The sequence below is a fragment of the Oncorhynchus nerka genome, linkage group LG1 (genome assembly GCF_034236695.1).
Source record: "Oncorhynchus nerka isolate Pitt River linkage group LG1, Oner_Uvic_2.0, whole genome shotgun sequence".
Lineage (NCBI taxonomy): Eukaryota > Metazoa > Chordata > Actinopteri > Salmoniformes > Salmonidae > Oncorhynchus > Oncorhynchus nerka.
Genome location: NC_088396.1, coordinates 32082449 through 32091030, shown reverse-complemented (window position 1 = coordinate 32091030; position 8582 = coordinate 32082449). Strand labels below are relative to the sequence as shown.

Genomic DNA, 8582 nt, shown 5'->3' with positions numbered 1-8582 from the left:
AATCCAATTGAGCACATCTGGGACATCATGTCTCGCTCCATCCACCAATGCCACGTTGCACCACAGACTGTCCAGGAGTTGGCGGATGCTTTAGTCCAGGTCTGGGAGGAGATCCCTCAGGAGACCATCCGCCACCTCATCAGGAGCATGCCCAGGCGTTGTAGGGAGGTCATACAGGCACGTGGAGGCCACACACACTACTGAGCCTCATTTGGACTTGTTTTAAGGACATTACATCAAAGTTGGATCAGCCTGTAGTGTGCTTTTCCACTTTAATTTTGAGTGTGACTCCAAATCCAGACCTCCATGGGTTGATAAATTTGATTTCCATTGATAATTTTTGTGTGATTTTGTTGTCAGCACATTCAACTATGTAAAGAAAAACGTTTTTAATAAGAATATTCCATTCATTCAGATCTAGGATGTGTTATTTTAGTGTTCCCTTTATTTTTTTGAGCAGTGTATATATTATTATACCATGTAGAAAATAGTAAAATTAAAGAAAAACCTTGGAATGAGTAGGAGTGTCCAAACTCTTAACTGGTACTGTATGTGTGTCATAAAAATAATAACAGCAGACAACATGAAAAGTACGTTCAAATTCAAAGACATGAGAGGAATCTTCCACTCTCTGATTCGTTGAGGCTACTCCATGAATAGTTCTGAATGTGCTTGGATGTACAGGCGTGGTTATCCAATCAATTAATTGACCGCAAATGTTTTGTTGTAAAAAATATTTTTTTTCACCAGCCAACATTAAACAAGTCATTTTGCAAATCAATAGCTATATATCACATAGTAAAAAAGCCCACATTTAGAAGTGAAAGAGAGTTTAGGCTTACCTCGGCAACACTGTACCGTACAGTGAGGTTGTTGTTCAGTCTGTTGTCCGCGTTTGCACGGCAAAAGAGATCGGTTGTGATATTGAAACTGAAACTCTTAACTCTTACGTTAACAGTTAAGCTTCCGGGAAAGCACGAAGTCCACGAAGTCTTTCACTTTCTGTATCTGCAGACAAATAGGTACCACTAGTTACTACAGCCACAACGTCGTAGACCTAGCCTATTTCTATAATTTCCCTTCTTAAAATGTGATTTTAAACCTAACCTTGACACTGCTAACATTATGTCTACACCTAACCTTAAATTGAGACCAAAAAGCTATTTGTTTTGTTTTCATTCATTTTTATGATTACAGACCGTTTGACTTTGTGGCTGTGGTAACTAGTTGAAACCCCCTTGAAATAGATCCTCGAGATTGCGACATCCTCTGCAATTATACAGTTGGTTTGGAGCAGGCTTTTGGAGAGGTCGTTTATGTGAGTAGGCTACTATCGACTAATGCTTTTCCATAGCAGGAAAACAGTTACATGTTTGAAGACACATTTCGTAATGAAATTGAAGCTAAAATTGGACAATATTTTAACTTAACTTTTAATTTTGTATGCATATGGCTCAGCTGTTCAATTATGCAGATCTTAATAATATTTTTTACATAACCTTCGCAGTAGTCCTAGTCTATATAATATTCACATAATTCATCTGAACTATATTTAATTCATAATTGTATTATAGATAGAATATTTCTGGGAGCTGTAGGCTAATCATCCTGTGAAGCCACTTGACCATGGATTCCCCAATGTGCCTGGTCGAAAACGCCGACGGCGAGCTTCATGTAGTTCCTGGTGCCATCAAGTACCTGATGGGACTGAACCAGCAAGTCGTAGTGGTGGCGGTGGTCGGGCTGTACCGCACCGGCAAGTCCTACCTCATGAACAAGCTGGCTGGAAAGAGAAAAGGTGAGACAGAGACTGACTAATGCTGAGAGACATATCTGAATTCACAAACTGGTTTGGGTTTAATCTGTGCCTCAATAGACAATTCCAAATTTTTTGCATCTGTACATTTTATTTCAGAAGAAAAAGTCTATTCAATTTTTTCGTCTGAAAACGGTCTTTGAGATATTGATTTAGGTTTTGCCCTGGGAGCCACCATCCAGTCCAAAACTAAGGGAATCTGGATGTGGTGTGTGCCTCACCCTGAAAAAAGACACCACACCCTGGTGCTGCTGGATACAGAGGGGCTGGGGGATGTGGAGAAGGTGAGAGGTCAAAGTTCAGTCTCTTTACAATTCACATTAGTAATCCAGCACAGTGAACAAATATCGGAATACACAAGCACTACATGACCAAAAGTATGTAGCCTCCTGTTCGTCTAACATCTCATTCCAAAATCATGGGCAAACTGGGCCTTCCCCAAACTGTTAGAATTGTTTAGATTGTCATTGTATGCTGTAGCGTTAAGATTTCCCTTCACTGGAATTAAGGGGCCTAGCCCAAATGATAAAATACAGCACCAGACCATTCCTACTCCTCCACCAAACTCTACAGTTGGCACAATGCATTTGGGCAGGTAGCGTTCTCCTGGCATCCACCAAACCCAGATTCGTCCGTCGGACTGCCAGATGGTAAAACGTGACTCATTCCTCCAGAGAATGTGTTTCCAATGCTGCAGAGTCCAATGGCAGCAATCTTTACACCCCTCCAGCCGACGCTTGGCATTGCACATGGTGATCTTAGGCTTTTGTGCTACTGCTTGGCCATGGAAACCCATTTCATGAAGCTCCCAATGAACAGTACTTGTGCTGACGTTGCTTCCAGAGGCAGTTTGGAACTCGGAAGTGAGTGTTGCAACCGAGGACAGACGTTTTTATGCGCTACGAGCGTCAGCCCTCAGCGGTCCCGTTCTGTGAGCTTGTGTGGCCTACCACTTCACGGCTGAGCCGTTGTGTTGTTGCTCCTAAACATTTCCACTCCACAATAACAGCACTAACAGTTCACCGGAGCAGCTCTAGCAGGGCAGAAATTAGATGAACTGACTTGTTGGAAAGGTGGCATCCTATGATGGTGCCACATTGAAAGTCGCTGAGCTCTTCAGTAAGGCCAATCTCTTGCCTTTGTCTATGGAGATTGCATGGCTTGGTGCTCGATTTTATACACCTGTCAGCAACCGGTTTGATTAAATAGCCGAACCCACTAATTTGAAGGGGTGTCCACATACTTTTGTATAGATAGTGTATTTGAAATGATTTAATTTCATTTAGCCGTATCACCAGTAGGCATGTTGCTGTTGTCATACTTGTTTCAGGGAGATTCTAAGAATGATGCATGGATCTTCTCCTTGGCCATTCTGTTAAGCAGTACTCTGGTCTACAATAGTCGAGGGACCATTGACAATCAAGCCGTGGAGAACCTCCAGTATCCTTTAAACCAATATCTATTTCCCCATGGCAAACCTCCCCTGTTTCCTCTCCTGTTGACTTTAACAGGTGTACATATCACATGGTTAGGGGATATTTCCCCCAACCGGGCCATTTCTTGGAACTCCCTCTCATATTGAAAGTGAAAGTGCTGTACATTTGTATATCTATTGGATGCTGAGCAAAATGCCCTTCCAGACCTGGAGCAATATATTGTGTTACTGACAGCGTTAATTACGTGTTTGCAGAATGTTTAACACACTGTACTTTGTTGGATCGATTCCCTTAGGGGTTACTCAGTGCATGTGGACACAGTCCATTCAATAAGGACCTGAAACAGCTCATATGCTAGAACTGTTGTATAGCAAGTCATTGTACAACTGTAGCAGGCACATGTCAATGCAGATGCACATGCTTTAAAAAAACTTTGGTAGCTTTTATCAGTCGATCCTCAACCGTCCCTAAAGATATGTGAGTGAGCTGACAGAGCGGATCAAGGTGAATTCTTCCAGTGCAGCTTCATCCTCTCACGATGACGAGGAAGGAGGGGATGCCCAGTTTGTGCAGTTCTTTCCGAATTTTGTGTGGGCCGTCAGAGATTTCACTCTACTACTCGAGATCGACGGCAGAAATGTCACCGAAGATGAGTATCTGGAGCATTCACTGGAACTCAGAAAAGGTGACATTAGCACTAGCCACCATCCCAATGATCAACTGTGCACAATGTCTCTACATAGAATAGTGCACCATTAACAATTACACAGTTGGAATAATCATTATCTCACAAAGAGCATAAGGGTTGTGAAACAAGATGATTGATATTGGCTCTGCCTGTCAAAATGACCTATTATAAAATCATTCCTATGAAAATGTAATGTAGGATTACACTCATAATCAAACAGACACATAAACCAAATGATTTTATCCAGTTGGTTTATTGGACATAAGGTATTCTGCCTCATGTTAATTTAAGCATATCTCTGTATATGCTTGTCTGTTAATGACTGTGTGTTTGGATGGTGAACTCTAAGGGCCGGAACCCCAGACACAGATTAGGCCTCTAGACGAGATTCTCCACTGAACACACGTTTGTGTGCAGGACAAGGCCTAGTCTGTGTCTGGGAAACCAGCCCTAAAAATAGATTAATGTCAACTGTAATGGTGAATGCTGACTATCATTCAGGTGGGGGTAAAAAGAACCTGATGTACAACCTCCCACGAGAGTGCATCCGGAACTACTTCCCCTCGCGCAAGTGCTTTGCATTCCCCACTCCTACAACTCCTGCCAACATGCCCCATCTGGATTCCATGGACGAGGCTGACCTCTGTGGAAGCTTCCGAAAGGTTGCAGATACTTTCTGCCGCTTCATTTTCCAGGAGAGCCGTACAAAAACTGTCAAAGGGGGACACAAAGTAACCGGGAGAAGTAAGTCAAATATCAGCAGATTTTGCACATATGCATTGAATGTAGACTGTTATTGTACCACCAAATGTATACACTTATATTTTTCTTCCCGCCTCTATCTGATTGCAGTGCTCGGCCACTTGGTTAAAACCTATGTGGAGACCATAGCCAAAGGCTCTGTGCCCTGTCTGGAGAATGCGGTGCTGGCCATGGCTCAAATTGAGAACCAGGCTGCTGTGGACGAGGGCCAAGTAGTATACCAGAGGGGTATGGAGGAGGTGAAGGCCTTATTCCCTGTGGCAATGGGTCAGATTTCAGCTCATCACCTCCGCTCAGACCACCAGGCCACGCAGGCTTTCATGAAACGATCCTTCAAAGACGAAAATGGGGATTTCTTGAAAGCGTTGGCGGTAAGGGTCATCATTTCAGATCTGTGCCTGGTACAAACACTGCCTTAGTTCTTAACTCTGTCAAGGACCACTTTTTACAAATGCTTCCCTAAAACAGTCTTGACTCCTGCAGGTGGCCATTGCAAAGCACTACGCTGACCTTCTCATCCAGAACGAGGATGCCTCAGAGAAGAAGTGTGCGGCCCTTCTGGAGAAGCTGTCTGTTCCGATGGCCCAGAAGATTAAGGAGGGGATCTATGCCACACCTGGAGGATATGAGCTTTACTGCAGTCACCATGACAACATGGTGGCACAGTACCGGGCCGAGCCTGATAAAGGAGTTAGGGTAAGAATCCTTGCTAGGGCTGAAACATTCATCAAAATATCCATATTAAACACTGGAGCTGTTCTCATCTTTCAGGCCGATCCACTTAGTTTCAATTTCGTAGATGGATTGCTGTTTCTATCAACCTCTTATGATTTATTTACCTTTATTTAACTAGGCAAGTCAGTTAAGATTAGCTTCCATGTTAGCTTCCATCTGCAGCATCATACCAGAAACAGATTGCCATCAACCAATGATAAAACATGTAGCCTTTGGGGGTGTTTTCTACAGGCTGAGGAGATTCTTGAGCAGTTCCTGAGGGATAAGAGTCTAGAGAAGAATTCCATCCTGCAAGCTGACAAAAAATTGACAGAAAATGAGAAAAAGATCCACGGTAAGTCCAAAATATAGCATTGGGATGTTATTATCTGGTTGCATTCAGTTTTCTGGTTGGAGTGACTTCTCACAATAAATTGGTGATAATCTTGCACGAAGTCAACATAGATCTGGGATGTTTGAAAGAGTAATCTAAAAGTTATGGCCTACTCCAGAACATGGAAAAGATCAGGGGCTGTCTGTGACTCCATATGAGGGAGAACATGAGTAGTCCAGAAACTAAAGTGTTTTCCTACCTCAACTCTTCCTTTGGACCATGCAGAGGAGAAGGAGAGATCAGCTGTGCTGGAGCAGGAGAAGAAGGCTGCTGAAGAGAAACGGTTGGAGATGGAGCGCACCATGGAGGACGATCGCAGAAGCAAAGATGAGAAGTTGAAGCAGATGGAAGAGAAGATGAAGGAGGAGATGAAGCAACAGGAACAGGACTTCCACAGGGCCTTGGAGTGCAAGATGCAGGAGCAGAAGGATCTGCTGGAGAAGGGCCACAAGGAGAAGGCTGACTTAATGAGACAGGAGATAGAGGAGTTCAAGAAGAGCAACAAACCTGAGAAGGAAGGAGGTGGTTTCCTTGAGTCTACAGTCATGCCTGTTCTTCGACTTGGATTGGACGCTGCCAACACTTTCTTTCAATATAAGCTCATGAGGGAGCTTTTATGAAGTAAAAACATTGTGTATTACTTGAGCAGGTACACAGATAGACACATTTCTTAATTTTCCCCTTCCACTTTCCTCTTCCATGTTAGCGGTAATGCTGCAATTAGTTGGTTGTAGTTTTGGGTAGGGCAGACATTTCCATATGTTTTTGTTAGCTGCATGTGTGACAACTCCACCAGTCCTATTTATGATATCTTTTGCGAAGATGATACTTTTTGTTTTTGATCAATTAGTATATTTGAGCGTAACCACAATTTGTTGTATTATTTGTTCTGTCTTTTCTGGTGGATTAAATATAAATTGCTACCAACTTTCTATGGCTTGTTTTAAAAATAGTTATATTTGGGAGATGATCTCCTTTTCAAATAACTGAAAGTGAGAGGTTGTAATCTGAATAAAGGAAAGAAGGCCATTCTTGAAAATAGGTTGAGACATTCTTCCTAATTTGCAATATAAATAGGCCCGTTTAATTTTGTCTGGCTTGCGGTTCCAAATAAAATATAATATTTTTTTCTGAAATAATAAAAAATACTTTTCGCTAGGTGTAGGCAAGACCATAAGCAAATAGGTAAACTGGGACCTTATCTACAGTTGCTTTATTTTTTATAATATATACACTTGATCTTTCTTGAATAAGTTCCTCCATTTCTTTTTGTTTTTCCTCTACATCATTCTGAGCCTCCATTGTAGAGTTTTTATCCTTTTGTTCTGTTAGACCTTTGTGGTGGTTAATTTCTGTATTATCAAATGAGGAGGGACAAACTTATCACACAAGTCAGAGTTATACTTAAACTGAATCTTTATTAGTGAGAAAAATACAAAGGTTTTTTATAGCCAAGATACACCCCTTTCAACCTACATGACGAAAAACAGATATGTATAATGGATCACAAGGTTAAGATTTGTATGAAAGATACCTATAATACACAGCAGACAGTATCTGCTGTGTTAACAGTTTTCATTGCATAGAGACCAGTGTCTGGCCCTCCGACTCCAAACTGGAACCATCTCTCCCTGGTACCATATATAACAGAAACATTAACTCATGTTCTGTAATGCTCTTTAGGTTTTTTCACCCAAAATACATCATAAATCTCTCCTTTCAGTGTTATCTCCCAGAGGCCCATCCTCCGTAGAACACGCACAATAGTTAACAGAATACTCTATTCTGTTGCATAAAACAACCATTTGATGTGATAAAATTATTATTATAACAATCTTGCAATACCTTCTATTTCCTTTGTTAGTATGGGCTCTTTTGACCTAAATTGCTTTTGTTTTAGAGATGAGTACTGAATTTCATGGCCTCTAAAGGCTGCACATTTAAAATTGTCCCATACAATAAGGGGATTTGCTGTGCCTGTGTTATGTCTGAAAAATGTAGTTCTAAATTCCTCTGTCCTAGTTTTTTAAAAGTTAGCATCCAATAGGTTTTGACTAAATGTTAAATATCCTCGTCCATGTGGAAATTCAGTAAGAGTAATGTATATGCCAATTATCTGATGGTCCGACCGCATTCTATCCCCTATCAACACTTTTTAAACTGTTGGTGCCAACGAGAATGACATAAGAAAAAGTTGAGACGACTATCTTGATTAAGCCTACACTACAGTTGAAGTCGGAAGTTTACATACACCTCAGCCAAATACATTTAAACTCAGTTTTTCACAATTCCTGACATTTAATCCTAGTAAACATTCCCTGTCTTAGGTCAGTTAGGATCACCATTTTATTTTAAGAATGTGAAATGTCACAATAATAGTAGAGAGAATGATTTATTTCAGCTTTTATTTCTTTCATCACATTCCCAGTGGGCCAGAAGTTTACATACACTCAATTAGTATTTGGTAGCATTCCCTTTAAATTGTTTATCTTGGGTCAAACGTTTCGGGTAGCCTTCCACAAGCTTCCCACAATAAGTTGGGTGAATTTTGGCCCATTCCTCCTGACAGAGTTGGCGTAACTGAGTCAGGTTTGTAGACCTCCTTGTTCACACACGCAATACCTTGACTTTGTTGTCCTTAAGCCATTTTGCCACAACTTTGGAAGTATGCTTGGGGTCAATGTCCATTTGGAAGACCCATTTGCTTTAACTTCCTGACTGATGTCTTGAGATGTTGCTTCAATATATCCACATAATTTTCCATCCTCATGA

The 8582-nt window shown here is 41.4% G+C and overlaps 1 protein-coding gene across 2 annotated transcripts; it reads left to right on the top strand.

Moving 5' to 3' along the window:
- Positions 1–1220: 1220 nt before the first annotated feature.
- LOC115131190 (guanylate-binding protein 1-like) lies at positions 1221–6851 on the top strand. Of its 2 annotated transcripts, none has more exons than XM_065018161.1 (10): positions 1221–1318; positions 1575–1798; positions 1973–2100; positions 3147–3256; positions 3726–3937; positions 4442–4684; positions 4793–5073; positions 5186–5398; positions 5669–5771; positions 6036–6851. In XM_065018161.1, exons 2-10 carry the CDS (start codon positions 1627–1629, stop codon positions 6428–6430), a joined length of 1857 nt encoding a protein of 618 aa, XP_064874233.1. In that variant the 5' UTR covers positions 1221–1318; positions 1575–1626; the 3' UTR covers positions 6431–6851. The 2 variants fall into 2 exon arrangements, with proteins under 2 accessions (XP_064874233.1, XP_064874227.1); XM_065018155.1 differs by having other exon boundaries at positions 1961–2100.
- Positions 6852–8582: the final 1731 nt, after the last annotated feature.